General features: G+C 40.8%; 2 protein-coding genes across 2 annotated transcripts in view; one reads left to right on the top strand and one right to left on the bottom strand.

Moving 5' to 3' along the window:
• Nucleotides 1-20,048, bottom strand: part of LOC307016330 (phosphoinositide 3-kinase regulatory subunit 6-like) — a 492,324-nt gene extending 472,276 nt beyond the window's left edge. Inside the window, exon 1 of the mRNA XM_079645376.1 lies at nt 19,570-20,048. The gene's annotated coding sequence lies outside the window, so the exon portion shown is untranslated. The remainder of the gene's footprint in view (nt 1-19,569) is intronic.
• Nucleotides 376-23,462, top strand: LOC307016331 (tetratricopeptide repeat protein 39A). The gene is made up of 19 exons (XM_079645378.1): nt 376-612; nt 2,109-2,213; nt 5,246-5,377; nt 6,369-6,427; nt 8,080-8,147; nt 8,265-8,329; nt 9,416-9,515; nt 9,607-9,672; nt 9,757-9,865; nt 11,394-11,461; nt 14,058-14,117; nt 15,668-15,829; nt 15,944-16,035; nt 18,245-18,365; nt 18,542-18,653; nt 18,762-18,876; nt 21,328-21,444; nt 22,790-22,904; nt 22,939-23,462. Exons 1-18 carry the CDS (start codon nt 578-580, stop codon nt 22,896-22,898), a joined length of 1,695 nt encoding a protein of 564 aa, XP_079501504.1. The 5' UTR covers nt 376-577; the 3' UTR covers nt 22,899-22,904; nt 22,939-23,462.
• Nucleotides 23,463-24,517: the final 1,055 nt, after the last annotated feature.

Genomic DNA, 24,517 nt, shown 5'->3' with positions numbered 1-24,517 from the left:
TCTACTTTTACTCAAGTTCAAGATCCGAGTACTTCTACTTTTAATTAAGTACAAGATCGGATTACTTCTAATTTTACTCAAGTAAAATATCTGAGTACTTCTACTTTTACTCAAGTACAAGATCTGAGTTCTACTTTTACTCAAGTAGGCTACAAGATCTGAGTAGGCCTACTTCTACTTTTACTCAAGTACAAGATCGGAGTATTTCTACTTTTAATTAAGTACAAGATCTGAGTACTTATAATTTCACTCAAGTACAAGATCTGAGTACTTCTACTTTTCCTCCAGTAAAAGATCTGAGTACTTATACTTTTACTAAAGTACAGGATCTGAGTACTTCTCCCACCGCTGCGGATCAGTGACGTCACAGAGGGGAGGAGCCAGGTGCGTGCCTTCACCTCGGAGCTCATTCCGTGGATTAAAAACACAGGAAAGTTAACTTCTCTACAGCTTGTTCAGGTCGGTGGGCTTTAAAATATAAGAAAGCCTCGGTTTGGTTCTCCGTAGCTCTGGTTCTCCGTAGTTCTGGTTCTCCAGAGTCCTGGTTCTCCTGCAGTGAGCTCCTGACAGAGAGAACATGTCCAATGGGAAAGAGGCAAATGCTGCAGAAAAGTGAGTAGTGAAACTTTATATGTCCGCTCTCTGGATCAACTTTGACTGGTTAAAAACAACCTGTCAAGGAAATAGTGCAAAAATACTAATATCACTCCGCTGCCCCAGGAAACGCTAATTTCGTTCCCCTGTAGTTCATCATTATCACACAAAACATATGTTTGGTGCCCAATGCCATTTTGTGTCTTCAATATTGCAAAGCTTTTCGAAAAACACACTATAAATAAAAAAAATGTTAAACTCCCTCAAACTCCCAAAGCAAATTAACTGTATTTTACATTTTAAACGGAGTCTTATCATCCAATACTTGGAATGAAAACGTGGAATAGAAACTAGGCTACTACTTGTTTAACATTTGTGTGATGGTGCTGAAACAACCATTTTCCCAATGTGTGTAGTCAGAGGCTTAATGGCTGGATGTACATGACTACGTTTACCTACAACTTTTACTTAAATAACATTATTTATGGTCTCTTCTTAGAAACTCACAAAGACCACTTATTGCTTATTAATATTCTTATTTTTTGGTTAATTTATACAGCAATCTAAGTTCATAAAGATATTCTGTATGTTGTAAAAGCCCTTAAATTAATACAAAAATAAGAACTGCAGCTGAATTGTTTCGTATTAATAGACATTAAAAAGTCATTGTATGTATTTACTTCTTAATATGTATTTGAATGTCTTGTCTGTTTCGGATTTATTAAATGTGTCTTTTGCATGCACCTTGTCCTATAAGTGTAATATGACATATGTGAAAGCAATGTTAGTTTGTACATATACACCTGTATGTTCTGTGTGAATGTGGGATGCTTTGAGGATTCGTAAAGACTGAATTAAGCGTTATATAAATAGTCCCTCTCCCCCTTACCATGTATCTCACTGATGCCACTCAAATGTGTTTAATAGTTTTGCACAGTGGTGGTAAAACGGGGATATTTCCACTTCTCTCCCGGTCATTTTTCAAAAGATGTTCCTATGGGATGAAGTATTTCTGTAGTGGACCCTGAAGGCAGCATCTCCCTGGTTCCCTCCACAAAATACCAACGAGATTTCTCCATGTGATTTTGGATTATAGCAGGAAATAATCTCTGTTGCGAACCAGCGTTTTTTATTCTTTAAGGCAAGGCAAGTTTATTTATATAGCACCTTTCAACACAAAGCAATTCAAGTGCTTTACAAAAATGAAAGACATTAAGAGCATTAAGAAATAGTGCAGCAGAAACATATTAAAACATTCAAATACAGGGTGTTAGGAATCATTCCTGCAACACTCCTGTGTTTAGTTGGTTGCTGTGAACCTCTTTCTGCACGCCATATGGATCCTGTGTGTTTATCAGTCCCCCCCCCCCCCCACACACACACACACACACACACACACACACACACACACACACACACACACACACACACACACACACACACACACACACACACACACACACACACATCCCCCTTACTACACACACTCAGTGTATTTGCTGTGTGTGTTGCAGCTCCTCTCAGATGACTCTGAAAGAGAGTCTGGATGAATGCATGGAGGCTCTGGATCTCTTCCTGAACAACCACTTCAGCGAGAGCCTGGATAAGCTGCGGCCGAGGTAACACAATAATCCCCGAGTCATGTCTAGATCCACTTCCTGTCTGAGTGTGAGGCGGTGGTGGAAGACGCACTTACACTTAGATATTACTTTATTATTTTATAATGCAGTACATATGCCTCTACTGGGACATGTCTCCATGCTTTAATGTTCAGAAATCACACTGAAGTCACACCTTAATTCATATAATTAAAGAGTCCTCTCCTGCTGATGTTCAGGTGTATATCAGTATGTAGTGTCTCTACTTTAAAGAGTCCTCTCCTGCTGATGTTCAGGTGTATATCAGTATGTAGTGTCTCTACTTTAAAGAGTCCTCTCCTGCTGATGTTCAGGTGTATATCAGTATGTAGTGTCTCTACTTTAAAGAGTCCTCTCCTGCTGATGTTCAGGTGTATATCAGTATGTAGTGTCTCTACTTTAAAGAGTCCTCTCCTGCTGATGTTCAGCTGTATATCAGTATGTAGTGTCTACTTTAAAGAGTCCTCTCCTGCTGATGTTCAGGTGTATATCAGTATGTAGTGTCTCTACTTTAAAGAGTCCTCTCCTGCTGATGTTCAGGTGTATATCAGTATGTAGTGTCTCTACTTTAAAGAGTCCTTTCCTGCTGATGTTCAGGTGTATATCAGTATGTAGTGTCTCTACTTTAAAGAGTCCTCTCCTGCTGATGTTCAGGTGTATATCAGTATGTAGTGTCTCTACTTTAAAGAGTCCTCTCCTGCTGATGTTCAGGTGTATATCAGTATGTAGTGTCTCTACTTTAAAGAGTCCTCTCCCGCTGATGATCAGGTGTATATCAGTATACGTAGTGTCTCTACTTTAAAGAGTCCTCTCCCGCTGATGATCAGGTGTATATCAGTATGTAGTGTCTCTACTTTAAAGAGTCCTCTCCTGCTGATGTTCAGGTGTATATCAGTATACGTAGTGTCTCTACTTTAAAGAGTCCTCTCCTGCTGATGATCAGGTGTATATCAGTATGTAGTGTCTCTACTTTAAAGAGTCCTCTCCTGCTGATGTTCAGGTGTATATCAGTATGTAGTGTCTCTACTTTAAAGAGTCCTCTCCCGCTGATGATCAGGTGTATATCAGTATACGTAGTGTCTCTACTTTAAAGAGTCCTCTCCTGCTGATGATCAGGTGTATATCAGTATGTAGTGTCTCTACTTTAAAGAGTCCTCTCCTGCTGATGTTCAGGTGTATATCAGTATGTAGTGTCTCTACTTTAAAGAGTCCTCTCCTGCTGATGTTCAGGTGTATATCAGCATGTAGTGTCTCTACTTTAAAGAGTCCTCTCCTGCTGATGTTCAGGTGTATATCAGTATGTAGTGTCTCTACTTTAAAGAGTTCTCTGCTGCTGATGTTCAGGTGTATATCAGTATGTAGTGTCTCTACTTTAAAGAGTCCTCTCCTGCTGATGTTCAGATGTATATCAGTGTGTAGTGTCTCTACTTTAAAGAGTCCTCTCCTGCTGATGTTCAGGTGTATATCAGTATGTAGTATCTCTACTTTAAAGAGTCCTCTCCTGCTGATGTTCAGGTGTATATCAGTATGTAGTGTCTCTACTTTAAAGAGTCCTCTCCTGCTGATGTTCAGGTGTATATCAGTATGTAGTGTCTCTACTTTAAAGAGTCCTCTCCTGCTGATGTTCAGGTGTATATCAGTATGTAGTGTCTCTACTTTAAAGAGTCCTCTCCTGCTGATGTTCAGGTGTATATCAGTATTTAGTGTCTCTACTTTAAAGAGTCCTCTCCTGCTGATGTTCAGGTGTATATCAGTATGTAGTGTCTCTACTTTAAAGAGTCCTCTCCTGCTGATGTTCAGGTGTATATCAGTATGTAGTGTCTCTACTTTAAAGAGTCCTCTCCTTCTGATGATCAGGTGTATATCAGTAGTATCTCTACTTTAAAGAGTCCTCTCCTGCTGATGTTCAGGTGTATATCAGTATGTAGTGTCTCTACTTTAAAGAGTCCTCTCCTGCTGATGTTCAGGTGTATATCAGTATGTAGTGTCTCTACTGGGACATGTCTCCATGCTTTAATGTTCAAAAAGCTCTTTATTGTTCTCATACTGCAGCACGTCTTTTCACCCTCTGTCTGAAACCAGAGCCCAGTCTGCTCTGATTGGTTAGCGGGCCGGCTCTGTTGTTATTGGTCAACCTGCTTAGAGATGTCCCGCCCCTTAGCCTATCATGTACAATGTGTTGGAGTGCTAGCCAATAGAAGCTTGAGTGTTTCATAGTGACGTCATTATGTTCCTGAATGAAACAAAGGAGGCAAATGTTGATTTTTTTTTTAATGGATTTATATTTTGTATTGGCTAATAATCAGTGTCTGTGGAAAGCTGTCTGGTAAATGTATTGGAGTAGAAGCATAACATGTAAATACACAAGTAAAGTATTTTCATATTCTACAAGTACTTGATTAAATGTGCTTTATCACACTTCACCACATTGGTTCCTGGTTCACTGTATTCTCTATTTAAGCACATTTCAGGGTGGCGTGTCTTTAAACATGATGTCAGCAGAATTCAGTCTATGTTAAATAGTTCCTGTAAAGTGCGTTCAGTCGCTGTTGGTTTCCTGTCGGCCATGACTCGAGGCTGGCTTCACTTCTCCAGGATGTGAGGTGTTTGCTGAAGCTGACGCCCCACGTATGACTGATTCAACAGCCCTGCAGAATAAACACTGAGCAAGAAACACTGGGACTGCAGAGCAGATAGGAAGGATAAAGAGAGTGCTGTATTTACTCTTATCTTTACCCAGCAGGAAAATATGTGGGCCATACAGTAACTATGCTCTGCTACAGTGGTATAACGAAGTAAATCTACTCAATAAATGCACTGAAGAGGTACTTTAATTTCAATTTATACTTTTACTCCACTAGTAAGATTAGAATGCAAGACTTTTACTTGTAACAGAGTATTTTTACAACTCTGCTAAATTAACTTAAGTGATGGTCTAAGTGCTTCTTCCCCCCTGCCCTGTTTGCTTACATGTAATGTGCATGACGTTGATCCTCCCCATGTTTCCTATGCAGAGTGAATGAGAGTATGTACCACGCTCTTATCTACGCCACAGTGCTGGAAATGCAAGCCATGATGACTTTCCAGCCAGAAGACATCAGCAACGCAGGAAATACCATGAAGAGTGCCCAGGAGGTCTGCCAGAGGTCAGGATGTGTTGTGAATGTAGATTATAGAGCGGTCCAGGGATGACGTATTTCTGTAGGCTGACCCTGAAGTCCACCAACAACAATTACTCTGTTGTAAACAAACATTTATGACACTTACACGTTTAGTTCAGCAGGATAATCTCCACATGTTAACACCACTTTATGATTTCTGAAGTGAAAAGATAATGTTGGGCTATAAAGGAATTACAGCACGGTCACATGACTTCACGTCACCACCGCTAAGCTAAAGGTGGCTAACGTTAGTCTATGAAGGAACTACAGCACGGTCACATGACTTCACGTCACCACGCTAAGCTAAAGGTGGCTAATGTTGTGCTATAAAGGAACTACAGCACGGTCACATGACTTCACGTCACCACGCTAAGCTAAAGGCGGCTAATGTTGTGCTATAAAGGAACTACAGCACGGTCACATGACTTCACGTCACCACCGCTAAGCTAAAGGTGGCTAATGTTTGGGGTGATGACGTGTAGTCATCTCATTTAGACACTTGTAAGCAACCTCCATTTAAAAAAAATAAAAATGGAGGATGCTAACAAGTTAACTGACGTATTTTAAGTAGTAGAACAAAACGTTAAAATCTCTCGTGTTAACACAGACCTTATTTCAGGATAACAACCAAACACACAATCAAGAAAACATTGACTTACAGGCAACGTATCGAAAATACTAAAATGGTAACTCATTTCTGGGTTTTAGGACTCATTCCTGCACCACTCTAGGTTTAAAACACTTTGCTCAGTGCTGCTTCTTCCCCAGACTGTGAGCCGTAGCAGGCACATTTGCATGAGTGCATTTACATGGCCTGATCCGGACCACAGCACCTATTTGACTGTGTTTGCATGAGTGAATCCAATGTTCCCTTCTCCTGTAGCGAGAAGGGACTCGTGTTATTAGTGCATGATTGCTGATAGCAAATATGTGGTTGGCAGAACTAAACAGAATTGATGTGTTGATTCTGTTTCAGGTTTCGACGGAAGTCTGCAGTTTTATCCAACAAGTCATTAGGGGAATCACTCACTGAAGGTAAAAAGGCTTCAATGCGTCCCCGTTCTTTTAAAAAAAAATGTTTTTAGGTTCAGAGTACAAACATCCCCTCACAAAAGTCATCTTAGACCAAATGAATTGCTCTGTACTTGATGGTTTAGGGTCACTGTGACCTCACAAAACACTTTTGTGGCCATAAATCAATAATTCATGCACTAATTATGACATTTTGAACAGGCATGAATGTTGGGTGCAACTCGACTTTCTTGAACTGATTTTTTTTTATAAACTAATAATCATTTATTGACCTTCAACATCCTCCTCTTAACTTAATAGCTATATGCTAGCACTAGCAACCACAAAGGTTAATCAGGTATAATGTTTTTCCTAACAAGTGTGTCCTCACCAGAAGTGATGATCGTCGCTGTTGGTTAGCTACCTAGCTAGCTAGCAACATTTTTATCAGTTGTAGGAAATTATTACAAACTGCTCAATGAACCAAATAAAATTAACTCTGGCTTCTTTTTCAACACCGTAGTATTTTTTTAAATGAGTGAAAAATACACGTTAACTTGTATTTATATTGTTCTGAGTTTACCGGGGCTGTCACTACCCGATCTGCACACCTGCCCGATCTGCACTACGCATGTGCGAGATGGTCCGCCATATTGGACAACTCCGTACGGCAACCCAACTAGGACACTTGACACAGTGGCGTTTGGCGAAGCACACAAAAAACCGAGAGAGATTAGTTATTGTTATTAGAACGTGACTTCACTATTAGTTAACAACTCTTTTTATTGGGTTCTTTTATTTGGGGTTGAGTACATGGTTAACTTCTGTTAGACAGCTATCATACTGAATAAATATTTACTCTGAATGCATGCAAAAATGTATGGCATTAATAATGTATATCTAATTACATTAACTGTGAATGTCTTTCATTTTATTTAAAATAAAATTACATAAAAGATTTTCCATAAAAAAGTTGATTCGAGAACAAATCTCTGTTATTAGATCAGTAATCACCTTTAACATGTATTCTCTCAAATTGTTGTAAAATACAAAATTCTTAATTCTGTCTGATGCAATGCAAATCGTGCATCCGTTTAAGTTTAAAACTCGCGCATGCGCAATGCATATTGGTCAGCCGTCTAGACGTCAAGTGTCCCATTTGGGTTGCCGTACGGAGTTGTCCAATATGCGGACCATCTAGCACATGTGCAATGCAGATCGGGCAGGGATGCAGATCGGGTAGTGACAGGGACTATCTCGGCTAATGTGTAGCTTCAGTGACGTAGCCAAGATGGCGGTCGTTGAGTGTAAGAAGTGTCCAACTTTTAGACCGCTATGAGAGCACCGTCCAGTATTCAGAGTGCATTTAGCCGTACCTTGGATGCACTTATGCACCCAAAATACCACGTGTGTACAGAAGCACACAAACGAGACACAGCAGCATCTCCCTCCTTTGAGCCAAAGGCACCAGCCAGTTAAAAGGCAAAGTAAATGCTAGATTCAGTCTGATAGATCGATCGTTTGGTACTGTCTGTGGCTGGATTTGATACTGTATTGCTTGTTGACTATGATCACTGTACGTTAAACTAAGATCACTGTACGTTCAACTAAGATCACTGTTACTTAATGTGTGTGTGCATGTGTGTGTGTGTGTTTGTATGGGTGTGTTTCTGCAGTGCAGCTTCATGCAGAAGCTTGTTATGCAGAGTGTCAACTCCAAAGAGCTGCCCTCACCTTCCTACAGGTGCTAATCTGATTTATTTTTAACTGTTTATATCCTACCTTACAGCACACCACAGTGTCTAGAGAATTATGGCATGAAAGTTCTGCTAATATTCGTGTTTGGGTGTTTCTTTTCCAGGATGAGAACATGGTGAGTTTTATCAAAGGAGGGATGAAAGTGCGGAACAGTTACTTAATTTATAAGTAAGTAATCAGAGAACAAGAGGGTGTATATTGAGTGTGTGATTAAGTTATCTAACTGTTTGATATCCACACTTGTTGCAGAGTACTTCTTGTATTGCTAGTAAAGGGGCACTTGATTATTTTTGCTTTCTTTAGTTTTGAAAATAGCCGTGATAATGTCAAAGTTATCCGGCAGCCGGGAAGGTATGGAGTCATATGGTGTTTCTCAATGTCGAGGAATTGCTGCTCCAGAGCCACTATTTCAAGGATGCTAGGTCATCGAGTCCCGTCGAAGGACTGTTCCGATGTCCAGGATGATTGGAATTCTACAGAGCCCGGCGTCCTTCGTTGCGGGAAATTTCGAGGCTGCACATGTGTAGAGTCCGCGGTCTTAAAATCCCCACAATGCTTTGCGCACGGACCAATTTCCAAAATCTTTGGTGGAAAATGTAAGGCGGGGCCTCTCATATGACGGATACTGCACACTTGCTAGCCTGTTCCACTCTTCGTTCTCCGAATGCCAGGAAGGATTCTTGCCTCGCCTCTGATGTGTCTGACTCTGAAGACTTGTCCCACCAAGGAAGCGTCCTCGACGTTGAGAAACACCCATAGAGTGACATAAAAAAAATACATCTGTTAAAAAATATAAGATATTTAATTAAAAAATAAGCAAAATATGCATGTTTTTACAAATATATATTTTAAAAAATGATTATAAGGTTATTATAGGTAATTATAAGGTAATTATTTGTTCAATTTTTTAATTTTTTAACAGATTTTTTAAATAAATAAGTTTAAATGTTATATATTTATTACTTTATTGTTTCTGTACTTATTTATTACATTTGAAGAAGGTAATTATTTCGTATTTTTTCTTATTCTTTTACCCATTGCTTTTCCCTGTTGTGTTAGGAAACATTTCAGATTTAAATATTATGTTTAATTATTTTTTATTCTAAAACAATATTACATTTAATTATAGGAAGTCTAATTTATAAAGTCAAGCAGTACATTTTCTATCCACGTCATTACGCTTTTATATTAATTATGTTGTTAAGCTGAACTGAGTTTCAAATCATTTAGATTTTTGCCTTTTTTTCCATCCAGAGAACTGCATACCTTCACTAAATCTCACAGCTGTAACAAAGGACCGAGCCACGTTCACTTAGAGGGGGGGATATCGTTTGGAATAGGGGCGTTTAATCTGGTACGTCACAGAAATATCTTCCAGCGCTTTTTTAATTGTGTAAAACTGTGTCTTTGTACCTTTCAGTTCATCAGGTCTCCTTTATTCACAGACTCTGTCTCTATTTCCTCCTCGGATACTCAAAGTGTTGGAGTTTGCAGGCTTCTCTGGCGACAAGGTGGGAAATATAGTGACTTCTATTAGGTTACACTTATTCACGAACAAAATAAATGTTATTTAAATGTGTGTTTTCTGTTTTTAGGAGTACGGTCTATCTCTTCTGCATGACGGTGCGACGGGGATGAATCTGCGCTCCATGCTGTGCGCTCTGCTAGTGCTCTGCTACTACACCTTCCTCACAGTCATACTAGGTAAAGCTGACCCTTTTTAAATACAGTGTTGTAGGGATGACGTATTTCTGTAGTGGACCCTGAAGGCAGCATCTCCCTAGTTCCCTCCGTGATTTTGGAATATTGCAGAAAATAATCTCTGTGTTTATGATACTTACCCGTTTTCTTCAGAAAAATTCTCCACATATTAACACCACTTTATGATTTTTGAAATTGAAAGCTAACATTAGGCTATAAAGGAACTACAGCAGGGTCACATGACTTCAAGTCACCACCGCTAAGCTAAAGGCGGCTACTGTTGGGCTATAAAGGGACTACAGCACGGTCACAAGACTTCACGTCACCACCGCTAAGCTAAAGGAGGCTAATGTTGGGCTATAAAGGAACTACAGCACGGTCACATGACTTCACGTCACCACCGCTAAGCTAAAGGTGGCTAATGTTGGGCTATAAAGGAACTACAGCACGGTCACAAGACTTCACGTCACCACCGCTAAGCTAAAGGAGGCTAATGTTGGGCTATAAAGGAACTACAGCACGGTCACATGACTTCACGTCACCACCGCTAAGCTAAAGGTGGCTAATGTTGGGCTATAAAGGAACTACAGCACGGTCACAAGACTTCACGTCACCACCGCTAAGCTAAAGGAGGCTAATGTTGGGCTATAAAGGAACTACAGCACGGTCACATGACTTCACGTCACCACCGCTAAGCTAAAGGTGGCTAATGTTGGGCTATAAAGGAACTACATCACGGTCACAAGACTTCACGTCACCACCGCTAAGCTAAAGGAGGCTAATGTTGGGCTATAAAGGAACTACAGCACGGTCACAAGACTTCACGTCACCACCGCTAAGCTAAAGGTGGCTAATGTTAGGCTATAAAGGAACTACAGCACGGTCACAAGACTTCACGTCACCACCGCTAAGCTAAAGGAGGCTAATGTTGGGCTATAAAGGAACTACAGCACGGTCACGTGACTTCACTTCACCACCGCTAAGCTAAAGGTGGCTAATGTTGGGTTATAAAGGAACTACAGCACGGTCACATGACTTCACGTCACCACCGCTAAGCTAAAGGCGGCTAATGTTGGGCTATAAAGGAACTACAGCAGTCTCACATGACTTCACGTCACCACCGCTAAGCTAAAGGAGGCTAATGTTGGGCTATAAAGGAACTACAGCACGGTCACATGACTTCACGTCACCACCGCTAAGCTAAAGGTGGCTAATGTTGGCGGGATGATGTTTAGTCGTCTCATTTAGACACTCATTTTTTTATTTTTTTATTCACCAGTGGGGTATTCACTGATGTATTTTATGTCCTAGAACAAAAAATAAAAATCTCTTCAGCTTGTGTTAACCACTGGCCTTATTTCAGGCGAACAACCAAAAACACATTCAGAAAACTTCCAGACGAGGAAACAGGAAGCGCTAAAATGCCGACTAATTAAAAGGACTCATTCCTGCACTACTCTATATACCTTTTTATCCATCAGAGATTCTTATAATGTGATTATGTGTGATTATATCTGCTCCATCCTCTCAGGTACGGGGGAGGGAGATGTGACTGAAGCTGAAAAACTGCTGAAACCTTTCCGGCTCCGTTATCCACGGGTGAGTAAAAAATCTGTTTAAAAAAAACCCTCCAAAAAGTCACTATTTTTTTCATAAAAAGAGGCGTTTACTCTTGTTTTGATGCTACAGTGCAGACATTAATGCAAAGGCTTTATTTGTCATACGCACAACAGCTACAGTGTAGATTTCGGCAATAAAAGTTCCTTCATAGCCTTTTTACTTTTTTAAGAGCTTAAGCTTTAAGTGAAAGCAATCAATGTTCCAAAATCCAATTGAAAAATCCCATTGGCTTTCTTACGAGGGAACCATTGCATTGCTAACTCCCGTAAAAAAATAAAAAAAAGGTTGTCCCTGCACCACTGCATTATAAATGTATTCATTGTTCAATTTTTACACTATCATCAGTCTCACTATCCTTTTCTTTCTAACGTCATCCCCACCCTGATTACTTTCATCTGAAACTCACTCCACCTTCCACTAACGCCGTTCCTTCTGCACCCAGGACCCTCTTTTCCGTCATTAAACACTCACACACCTTCACGCTATCACTCCCGCCTCTCCACCTCCTGACTCTTATTCTTGGAAATTCTCGATCCATGTTCCCACTCCACCTTTAACCGACATGCTGCCTATCCCAGAAAGCAAACTCTGACACAGTGTGTACCAAACCAGACCTGAACGTTAAAGGTTAAACCCTGCCAAGAGTTATTGATATACATCAGACCTGCCCTTTAGATAGAAGATAATATAACATACAGTAGATCAGTGGTTCCCAAAGTGTGGGGCGCGCCACCCCTGGGGGGCGCAGAGGCATGACAGAGGGGGCACGAGACACCAGGAGGAAAAATGGTTATTAAAATAAAAAAATCATATTTAGAAAAATTATTGATTTGAAAATAATATGATACAGTACTATTGCGTCTGGGTCTCTGTGTTTCATTAAAGCTCGGCTCTGTTTGTGTGGAACGAGACATTTTGTGCGCGAGCGAGCGAGAGAGAGAGAGAGAGCGCACCAGTACCAGAGATTGTTGTTGTTAGCTTCTGGTGCTAGCGAGCTACGCTAACGGATATAAAGAGTTTTTTCAACAACAAAGTGGAGGAGAGTCTGAGGAACTCGGTGAGCTAAAGGACTCTCTCAGTGTTATCTCAGTGGGTGTCAAACGTTTTGGTCACCATGAATGTAAACAATTATTTCCGAGGCACAAATTTATATGATCATTATAGTTATAAAAAAATAAGAGAATAAATGAAAAACAGGTATGAAATACTATATGACAGTAAAACAAGAATAAAGTTTAAAAGGGTGATTTGTAAAATATCCATAAAGAAAAAGTAAATCTGTTTCCAGTTCTGTTTCAAATGGGTGTTGAGAGATGTATCCATAGATCTCTTCATGTTGCTCTCAAAGTGCACCAGATTGATGCTTTTAACTTCAATATTTAAAAATAAATCTTCCCGGGGGAGCATGCCCCCAGACCCCCCTATGTGAGGTCCACACACCACCTATACAAATAGCACGTTACCCCTGCTTGCACCTATATGCCTCGAGCCTTCATTGTAACTGGCACAGTGTGTATGTGCGCGTGGGGATTGTTGCAGTAGAACATTCCTCTGTATCGCCCGGGACATTAATGGGAAACCCTAAATGTTTGAGCACCCTCTATGAAACGTGAAGCTACCCCACAGCACCCCCAAAATAAATCTCTGGCGCCGCCACTGAGCCTGACTTGTGTTGGGGGGGCCCGCCTTTTTTTTTTCTCCAAAGGGGGGGCCTGACAGAAACAGTTTGGGAACCACTGCAGTAGATTAACCTGTAATACTTTCATTCTTTCTTTATTTTTTCGAGGTACAGGGATGGGGGGGGGTGTGTGTGTGTGTGTGTGTGTGTGTGTGTGAGAGAGAGAGAGAGAGAGAGAGAGAGAGTGTGTCTGTCTGTGTGTCTGTGTGTGTGTTTGTGTTTGTGTCTGTCTGTGTCTGTGTGTGTGTGTGTGTGTGTGTGTGTGTGTGTGTGTGTGTGTGTGTGTGTGTGTGTGTGTGTGTGCGTGCGTGTGTGTGAGAGAGAGAGAGAGAGAGAGAGAGAGAGTGTGTCTGTCTGTCTGTGTGTGTGTGTGTGTGTGTGTGTGTGTGTGTGTGTGTGTGTGTGTGTGTGTGTGTGTGTGTGTGTGTGTGTGTGTGTGTGTGTGTGTGTGTGTGTGTGTGTGTGTGTGTGTGTGTGTGTGTGTGTGTGTGTGTGTGTGTGTGTGTGTGTGTGTGTGTGTGTGTGTGTGTGTGTGTGTGTGTGTGTGTGTGTGTGTGTGTAGTATGTATGTATGTATGTACATAATATATGTGTATATGTCAACCAACAGGTAAAGCAGATTAATAATAATAATAATGATAATTACTGCTGATTATAGATTATAAATAAATCATTTAGGGACAAGGGGCTGAGATTAAATAAATTATACTTCTTCTCACTCCTTTTCAAACACTAGATGTAGGACTGTTTATGTTGCTAATGCTGTTGTTGTAAATGTAATTTTTTTGCTTTGATTTCTCTGACATGACTATGCACTGCAACATTTGTTTTGTTTTGTAATTATTTATTTTACTTGTTCGAAATAAAATGTATCAATCAATCAATTCTTCTTTCCAGGGAGCGATATTCCTCTTCTTTGCAGGCAGGACTGAAGAGATCAAGGGGAACATTGATGAGGTTGGTTCATAACATGTTTCAGTGATACGGCTTAGAAGAAGGAAAAACAATATTATATATCCTGTACATGTAATAATAACTATGTCTCACAAAGTATTAATGATCCAGTCAGTCATCTAACGCGTAAAACCACATTGTGATTTCCTAAATACAGCAAGCGTCCTGATGATAGTAGAACATCAACACGTCCTTATACCAAGTGTAACGGTCTCAGTTTTAAACACGTGGTAAAATGTGTGTCGCGGTTTGATAAGCATCAGAAAACCAAACATGAAGATGTAACGTAATGTAAAATGAAGCGTGACATGATGGTTTGACTTGAAGACAAAACCAGAAAACGTATTGTTATTGGTGATATGAGGACTTAATAGGAAGTTGTAACTTGACACGTGATCTATTGATTTAACGCGAGACGTGAAGCTGTATCGTGAACTGTGAAATGATGACCTTCGTGAAGTCGTAATATGAAGATGTAATGTGAATACGTAACGTGAAGTGTGATATGACTTAACGTGAAGACGTAAGGTGAACTGTGTGAAACTATAATGTAACTATAATGTGACGTTAACTGTGACATGAATACGTAACGTGAAGACGTGACGTGAACTGTGTGAAACTATAATGTGACGTTAACTGTGACATGAATACGTAACGTGAAGACGTGACGTGAACTGTGTGTAACTATAATGTAACTATAATGTGATGTTAACTGTGACATGAATACGTAACGTGAAGACGTGACGTGAACTGTGTGAAACTATAATGTAACTATAATGTGACGTTAACTGTGACATGAATACGTAACGTGAAGACGTATTGTAAACAGTGACATAACGTTGAAATGCTTAACTATCCTTAATTTACTTAAAATTAAATCAACGTTGACCCTTTTTTTGTTTTACACGGGACACAAACTGCATTATATAACTGCACAAATGTCATTTATAAATCAGGCACTAAATGTATGCTAACAGAAATACAGTATGTATGACTAACTCAAAGCCCCTGAGCTACAGAGGTCCAGCTCCTCCAACTCACCTTCCCTGTTATTCATCTCTTTTAATCATACTTGCCAACCTTGAGACCTCAGAAATCGGGAGCATTTCAAAATGCAAAATAGGGGGGGGGGGGGTGCTAGTGTTTCGCCGGAGCTGTTAGATTAACATTAACATGCTTATTGTAGTTGTAAGTGCACTGCCTTGCGGCCTGTAGCACCGTCCTTGATGGAGCATATGTGTGGGCAGGAAAGGAGTGAGCAGAGAGTAGAGTAGTTTGTGACTATCTGCCTCACCCGCTCAGACTTTGAGTTGCGCGCGCTACTAAAGAGACGTGTTACCATGGAAACCAAACAATGGTGTAGCTGTATTAAAGTCCGAGTGGAAACAGTCCTGAGTAAATCTGATTTGGTCAGAAATGCGGGAGAAATGCGGGAGAAATATGACCCCGGGAGGAAACCGGGAGAGGGCAATGAAATCGGGAGTCTCCCGCGAAAATCGGGAGGGTTGACAAGTATGCTTTTAATGCGCTGTATCTTCTTCCTGTGGTACCAGGCTATTGCGCTCTTTGAAGACGGCTGCAAGGCCCAGCAGGCGTGGAAGCAGTTCCACCACATGTGCTACTGGGAGCTGATGTGGTGCTACTCCTACAAGCGAGATTGGAAGATGGCGTACTTCTACGCAGACCTGCTGAGCAAGGAGAGCCGCTGGTCCAAGGTACAGAACGGGAGACAAGGGAAGATCTGAGGGAGTTTAGTGAGATGTCCTATCGATTCAAACCTCTCCAATAATCCTGAGGAAGAACAATGAAACCAGTGTTTCTCTCCACAGGCCATGTACGTTTACATGAAAGCTGCTTACCTCAGCATGCTGCCTATAGACGAGTCCAGACCGTTCGGGGACAACGAGGTCGACCTCTTTAGGTAAAACATGCACAATAACACATCAATCGTTCCATGGCAGGCATCAGGACTAAAACCACCAGACTCTGGGACAGTTTTATTCCACAGGCAATAAGACTGAACGTTTTAAAGAACATCCATAAACATTCGTCTGTTTGCATTTTGCTAATTATTTATCTAACATATCATTCCATTTACTTGTGTATAGACTCTTCTTGCACTATTTCTATTCTATTTGTATTTACTTCAAACATTCTCTTGCACTGTTTTATCAGCTGTATTTGTTCTATGTCCTATATATATTCATGTTGCTCTGTTGGAGGAGCCTGGGACTTCAGTTTTTCATTGCCATATCTACACTGAACAAAAATATAAATGCTTTTGTTTTTTCTCCCATTTTTCAGGAGATGAACTCAAAGATCTAAAACATTTTCTACATATACAAAATAACCATTTCTCTCAAATATTGTTCACAAATCTGAAAAAATCTGATAGTGAGCACTTCTCCTTTGCCGAGATAATCCATCCCACCTCACAGGCGTGGCATATCAAGATGCTGATTAGACAGCATGATTATTGCACAGGTGTGCCTTAGGCTGGCCACAATAAAAGGCCACTCTGAAACGTGCAGTTTTGCTTTATTGGGGGGGTCTGGGGGGGTCCGAAAACCAGTCAGTATCTGGTGTGAGGGTTAGGGTTAGGGTAATGTTGTGAATAGAGTGGCCTGTGTTCTTCGTCCATAACATACGCCTGCCCATACCATAACCCCACCACCACCATGGGCCACTCGATTCACAACATTACCCTACCCCTACCCCTCACACCAGATACTGACTGGTTTTCGGACCCCCCCAGACCCCCCCAATAAAGCAAAACTGCACGTTTCAGAGTGGCCTTTTATTGTGGCCAGCCTAAGGCACACCTGTGAAATAATCATGCTGTCTAATCAGCATCTTGATATGCCACACCTGTGAGGTGGGATGGATTATCTCGGCAAAGGAGAAGTGCTCACTATCACAGATTTTTTCAGATTTGTGAACAATATTTGAGAGAAATGGTTATTTTGTGTTTATAGAAAATGTTTTAGATCTTTGAGTTCATCTCATGAAAAATGGGAGCAAAAACAAAAGTGTTGCGTTTATATTTTTCTTCAGTGTATATTCGTGTTGCTCTGTTGGAGGAGCCTGGGACTTCAGTTTTTCATTGCCATATCTACACTGTAGCTGCTGTGCACATCACAATAAAGCCTTGAAACTTGAAAGATGATTTCAGAAACAAACAGATATTGTCCCAAGGCCTATAGTATGTTATAGATGCATTTTACAATGTATGCATAGTCAAGCTCTGAGTGGCGTTGTTTACATACCTCTATGTGTGCTTTGTGAGAAGCTGTAGGGTTATGACCCGTGCTGGATCTTTATGACTCAGAATTGAATTGGTCTCTCACCGTTTTCGTTAAACTTTTTTGTCGCCACAGACAAAGTTAATGACTAGCTAGCTGGTAAACATAATGGAGCATTCCTATTTTCCCTTGGGAGTTGGTGGGGCCCAAAAACTGAGCTAAAATAGTTAACATTAAATTTAAATTCATGAGTTGGATAAAAGCACAACTCCAAACGAATCTTAGCTTTTCTTTTCATGTGTGTTTATAGATATGCAAAGATAAGCTAACATGTTTGGTGTAACGTGATAATATGTCATTGTGTCCAACACTGCCCCCTTGTGGCCAGAAATAATCAAAAAGAATATGTCGTGGCAGCTCCTAAGAATGGCTTTAGCATAAGAGGATACTGAAGTCCTGTGAACATTAGGGATATTTTTGCTCATAGACTACCATACAAAAATATACAACTTGTCAATCACAAGGTAGCCCCGCCCTAATGTATACCCTTCTTTTTCGTCTATTTAATTAAAATGGGACCATAAATAACAAAATGGCCATCATTCTGTTTTAAAGGAAAGACTTGTAACTGGCGTTTGAAAGCATAAACTCATTATGGAAATGTTTACTGAGGTAATGCATACAGTGAGAAGTATGGGTCATTTCCTCTTAGACTTCTAAGTGGGGTCGCCCCCTGCTGACCCACAAAATAATGCGGATTTGAGGCACTTCACCATTTGCTTCACTTTTCAGACCCGGAGGTTTTTCCTTCTTCTTCTTCTTCTTCTTCTTCTTCTTCGTATGCCTTTTTACCCAATTTGCCTTTTGTCATTGTGCCGTTCCTTTTAGACAAGTGCCCACCTTAAAGCAGAAGATAGCCGGAAAGTCTCCCCCGACTGAGAAGTTTGCGATCCGTAAAGCCCGACGCTACAAGGCTCGCTGCCCAATCCGGCTGCCAGTGCCAGTGCTGGTAACACACACACACACACACACACACACACACACACACACACACACACACACACACACACACACACACACACACACACACACACACACCTGTTGTTGTGTTTTTGCTGTTTCTGTTTCTGATTTTGTGTAAAGTGTCCTTGAGCGCTATTAAAAAGAAATGTATTATTATTATAGGAGATGATGTACATGTGGAACGGGTTCAGTATGATCAGCAAACGGCCGGAGCTGACTGAAGGCATGATGCAGACTCTGGTTGAGGCAGAGCGATGTCTCCTGGAGTCTCCCGGTAATGAAGCTCATCCTAAAACGATGTGACAGAAGAAATCCTTATCGCTCAATGGAAATGGACATTTAGATTACTTCTATGTGAAGACGTCTGCTCTCTCCTCCACAGAAAAAGAGTATGTGGTGGATGACTGCTGTGTGATCTACCTGCTGAAGGGTCTGTGTTTGAAGAACCAGGGTCTCCTGCAAGCGGCTGAGGAGTGCTTCAACAAAGTGTTTGCAAGGTGAGGTCCAATGGGCGTTGAAAACTCCATGGTGCCCTCCACAAAAAAAACATGGGATTTCTCTATGTGGTTTTGGATAATGTCAGAAAATCATCTCTGTGTCAAACAAACGTTGATGATACTTACACGTTGAGTTCAGCAGGATGACCTCCACACATTAACACCACTTTAGGATTTCTGAAGTAAAGAGCTAATGTTAGGCTATACAGCATTGGTCGGCCAGTAAGTTTGGTGATGGGACCATTTTTTTCCGAGCCACTAGATGGCGGGACATTACAGGGGTTACGAGGCTCGCGTCTCGTGCTGCATTCCCTTGCACTCGGACATTAGGTAGACCCTCCAGAAAAACGCGGGCAAAAATCCTTGATTATGCGATTAAACATGCGGGGGTTTTATGCGGTGAAATTGCGAAATATGCTAAATATGCGGGGAAAAAGAATAACAATTTTTTTAAATATTGGGCTGTCTTATTTATTCTCTCTCACACACAACCTGCCACTAACGTTAAACCCCTTTACTATTCAATTAAACACATTCAATGTTTATTTATTGTAAAAGCAATTGGGCTATTTTAATCTCACACACACACCACCCCCCCCCCACACACACACACACACGCACTCTTCTCCGCCTCATTCTGTTTTCATTTACTCGTTCGTTATCTGACCAGCTTCAATCTTGTAGGCTACTCACTTCGTTTCTTGTAGCCCTCGAAAGGGTTTTGGAGGTTGAAGCCTCGGTGAACGGGAGTTGTTTGGCTTTCTTGTCCGCAGCAGCAGAAAGCATTTTCGAATGTTTGAATGAATCAAAGCGGGTCGCCACCGTCGATGTTCTCTTATGCTCCAACACACAGTTGCACGGGGTGCAGAATAGTTTCCCCCCACTTTTTGCCCGGTCTTTAGTAGAAATGTTCGTCGGTAAATGAGATGGATTAGATTTTTTCATCTTGGTGTTTTCTCTATCGTGTGAGCTCCACACGTTCACTCTATACAGTGTTGTTTACATTCTGTGATGCGCGAGCTGATGACGTCACGTCAAGACGAGTTCACTTTTTTTTTTCTCAACTTTGTGTGGAAAAATGCGGGGATTATGCGGCCTTTTAAAAATCTGCGCCATTTTGCTGATTATGCGGTAAATTCTGCGATGGCAGAATCGCGTTTTTCTGGAGGGTCTAATTAGGGACTTTCTCTCATAAATGTCCGATGAGCCAAAACTGTTCTTTCAAAACAAAGCTGCCAGCTGGGGTGGCAGCAAATGCACCGCCACCCCCCTTCCTCCATGATCAAGAGGCTTCTCCGATTTTGTTGTCAATGTTTTGATATCCTAAGTAAACATTACGTTTGAATGATTTAGTGAGCTGCTGTTATTTTTTTCAAACCACACACCACTATTTCAGCACCACGCGCTGTCCAGCTACTTATTGATCCACTGTCAGCGTCAGTGCACCCCGCTGCCAGATTGTGCCTGTGCTGTGTGTCATTCACTCTCAACATGGATACAAGTACACTAAGCATTCTTCAGGTTAGGTGGATTCTCTATTCGGACAGTATAGCCTATATGTGCGACTGTCGGTCCAATATTATACAAAAAAAAAAAAAATCTATCCAGGAACTACAACACGGTCACATGACTTCACGTCAACACCGCTAAGCTAAAGGCGGCTAATGCTGGGCGTGATGACGTTTAGTCGTCTCGTTAGGCACTTGTTAGCAACCGATGTTAATAAATCCACCAGCGACGTATTTTATGTGGTAGAACAAAACGTTAAAATCTCTTCAGCTTGTGTTTAGACAGACGTTTAGGACTTATCCCTTGACCCTTGAGCCTGAAAACAGTGTAGATTTTCCGCCTGATTACAATTAACCATCTTAAAATATTGTTTCTGGTTGTTCCTCTTCCCCAGGACTCCTTCATGCTGCATGTTTCCAGCGGTTCCTTTTGTTGATGCCGGCCTGTTATTCGGACAAATTGCAAAAACTCAGAGTTTGACATTGTGGCACACGAGTTTCTGTAATTCAAAACTGCCAGAAAAACCTGCTGGCATCAACAACAGGAAATGAAAACCTGATGAAACTGAAACTTTTCTGCCTGTTCACAACTAGAACCGGTTCTCCCTTTCAATCCCCGCCCCGCGGCTTGAACAGTGTTGTCTTATCTTTAGTCAAATGTTACCTGAAGCTCTTATCCTTGTCTTTAAGAAAATCCCCATGAGCAGCTCCTACCTGGATGTATTGACAGGGTAATGTTTGCTTAGCAACTCACCCACCAAGTCCTACAGTCAATATTTACCCAGCCGTTCAGAATGACACTGACTGTAATGAGTGAGGAGGCTTTGAACCAGGTCTTGTAAGGAAAGAAAAGAGTAATCAATTCTTTCATTAACCTACCTGCAGGGAAACGGGACATGTTGTGTGTAAAGTGTAACTGTAACGGTTTATTTTACTTTTTCAGTGAAAAGAAGATCAAGTTCGATCACTACCTGGTGCCCAACTCTCTGGTGGAGCTCAGCCTGCTCTACATCGCCCAGGGAAGAAGAGACGAAGCTATCAAACTCCTGCACAAAGCCAAGTAAGTCTGAACACACAACCCAGTCTCACGGCATTTCGTGTTATGGTCACAAAATTAATTTAATCTATTGATTCGTGTTCACCATCACGATTTTAAAAGCAATGTATTTCTATTGGGAGTATGTTTCGTGCCTGCAACACGTCTTTTTGTCCGGTCGGGTCGTGGAAGACCAGAAGCTGTGTGGTTCATAAAAACATTTTCTTACTCAATATCTCACCCTAACCCTTTTATTTTAAATTGTTTTGTTTTTTTTTGCCGTCCGCGAGGAAAATAAATGGCTCAGAGCCTCAGAATACTGACATCTGTATTTTTTTATCTCTTTTTCCGTCTAATTTGTTATTATTTACATTGCTTTTAAAATCGTTCTGTGTGACTCGAAAAAAATGATGAAATCGTGTTGGTGAACACGAATCAATAGATTAATTTTGTGACTATAACACGAAATGCCGTGAGACTGTGTTGGAATACAGCAGTGCAGGGATGAAGTATTTCTGTAGTGGACCCTGAAGGCAGCATCTCCTTGGTTCCCTTACATACCTACACGTTTAGTTCAGCAGGATGATCTCCACATGTTAACACCACTTCATGATTTCTGAAGTAAAAAGTTAATGTTGGGCTCCAAAGGAACTACAGCACGGTCACATGACTTCACGTCACCACCGCTAAGCTAAAGGAGGCTAATGTTGGGCTATAAAGGAACTACAGCACGGTCACATGACTTCACGTCACCACCGCTAAGCTAAAGGCGGCTAATGTTGGGCTATAAAGGAACTACAGCAAGGTCACATGACTTCACGTCACCACCGCTAAGCTAAAGGCGGCTAATGTTGGGCTATAAAGGAACTACAGCACGGTCACATGACTTCACGTCACCACCGCTAGGCTAAAGGAGGCTAATGTTGGGCTATAAAGGAACTACAGCACGGTCACATGACTTCACGTCACCACCACTAAGCTAAAGGAGGCTAATGTTGGGCTATAAAGGAACTACAGCACGGTCACATGACTTCACGTCACCACCGCTAGGCTAAAGGAGGCTAATGTTGGGCGTGAGGAAGTTTAGTCGTCTCATTTAGACACTTGTAAGCACCGTTTTTTTATTTACCAGTGAGGTGTGTGTGTGTGTGTGTGTGTGTGTGTGTGTGTGTGTGTGTGTGTGTGTGTGTGTGTGTGTGTGTGTGTGTGTGTGTGTGTGTGTGTGTGTGTGTGTGTGTGTGTGTGTGTGTGTGTGTGTGTGTGTGTGTGTGTGTGTGTGTGTGTGTGTGTGTGTGTGTGTGTGTGTGTGTGTGTGTGTGTGTGTGTGTGTGTGTGTGTGTTAATAAATGTGGGTTTTCTTTTCTTTCAGACAAAACTACAAAGATTACTCGATGGAGTCTCGTACTCAGTTCAGGATCCACGCTGCTCTGGCCAAACTGAAGGCTGACCCTGGGGAGGAGGAGGACACACACATGTAGGAGGACACACATGTAGGAGGACACACACATGTAGGAGGACGCTTCTTCATCACCTCCTCTTCATCATATTCATGGTTTTAACTTGGTACCCAGCTTTTAACCCGATCCGTTTGTATCCCTGTGTTCGGATATACATACTACACTCACACAAGTAAAGACAACAAGGAAATGTAAATACAGGAGACATTTTATTTTGTGTTTTATGGTTAATATTGAAAACATTGAAGTACACTCTGATTCAAAGTCCTTATAAATATCAATTATGAGAAATTGTTTGTATGTCTTAATGACTTGTATAGTAATGATGTAATGTTCCTGTATGAAGAGCGGTACTTAATAATAACATGATTGAGTTCATTAAGCATAATGTGTTTTTGGAAAGACGATCTTCATGGTACTTCAACTGCAATTTGATTCAAGATGTATTCAAACCAAATCATCCCAACTGTTACCTGGCTTTGAGAAATACACTCCAGTGTTTAGGGAGATCTGTAACAGTCTGTGAACTTTCCAAAACTTCAATGTATACAAATTATTTTTGCATAAATAAATTTCACTCACAAATCTCTGTTTCGTGTTCATTATCAGAATACTGTAGGTCGTACAATTGAAATATTTATCTTGTTTTAAAAGACAACATGCGGCCAAAGAGATGACATTATTTCAGTGAAATGCAGAAATTAAATATAAATGTTTTCCTCCACTCCATGTATTTAATACCTTTAGTTACTTCTCAGATGTGGATGAATGATGTGAAATCTAATCAAGTGTTAAATCAGACTTTAGTTCCACCTGGAGTAAATCCACCAGCTACCCTGCAGTATACAAAGTCATTCAAACTAGCTGCACCTTTACCAGCTTTGAGAACACTTTCATGATCAATCATTATAAAACATATCATATATATTATTCTGAAATGGACCAATCTGCACAATGACTACTTTTACTGTCTTTCACTATATTTTGATGAGAATACTTTTCTACTTTTACTTGAGGAACATTTTGAATGCAGGACTTTTACTGTAACAGAGTATTCCTACACTCTGGTACTTCTACTTTTACTCAAGAACAAGATCTGAGTACTTCTACTTTTACTCAAGTACAAGATCTGAGTACTTCTACTTTTACTCAAGTACAAGACCTGAGTACTTCTACTTTTACTCAAGTACAAGACCTGAGTACTTCTACTTTGACTCAAGTACAAGATCTGAGTACTTTTACTCAAGTACAAGATCTGAGTACTTCTACTTTTACTCAAGTACAAGATCTGAGTACTTCTACTTTTACTCAAGTACAAGATCTGAGTACTTCTACTTTTACTCAAGAACAAGATCTGAGTACTTCTACTTTTACTCAAGAACAAGACCTGAGTACTTCTACTTTTACTGAAGTACAAGATCTGAGTACTTCTACTTTTACTCAAGTACAAGATCTGAGTACTTCTACTTTTACTCAAGTACAAGATCTGAGTACTTCTACTTTTACTCAAGTACAAGATCTGAGTACTTCTACTTTTACTCAAGTATAAGATCTGAGTACTTCTACTTTTACTCAAGTACAAGATCTGAGTACTTCTACTTTTACTCAAGTACAAGATCTGAGTACTTCTACTTTTACTC

This window comes from Notothenia rossii (genome assembly GCF_949606895.1).
Source record: "Notothenia rossii genome assembly, chromosome: 8".
Lineage (NCBI taxonomy): Eukaryota > Metazoa > Chordata > Actinopteri > Perciformes > Nototheniidae > Notothenia > Notothenia rossii.
This window is presented reverse-complemented; position numbering and strand designations above follow the sequence as displayed.

What these genes read in the sequence shown, in the direction of transcription:
- LOC307016331 (XM_079645378.1), top strand. Translation starts at nt 578, where the DNA reads ATGTCCAATGGGAAAGAGGCAAATGCTGCAGAAAA. An exon ending in GCCCAGGAGGTCTGCCAGAG is followed by an intron (nt 5,378 to 6,368) that starts GTCAGGATGTGT and finishes ATTCTGTTTCAG; the next exon opens with GTTTCGACGGAAGTCTGCAG. An exon ending in ATGTCTCCTGGAGTCTCCCG is followed by an intron (nt 18,654 to 18,761) that starts GTAATGAAGCTC and finishes TCTCCTCCACAG; the next exon opens with AAAAAGAGTATGTGGTGGAT.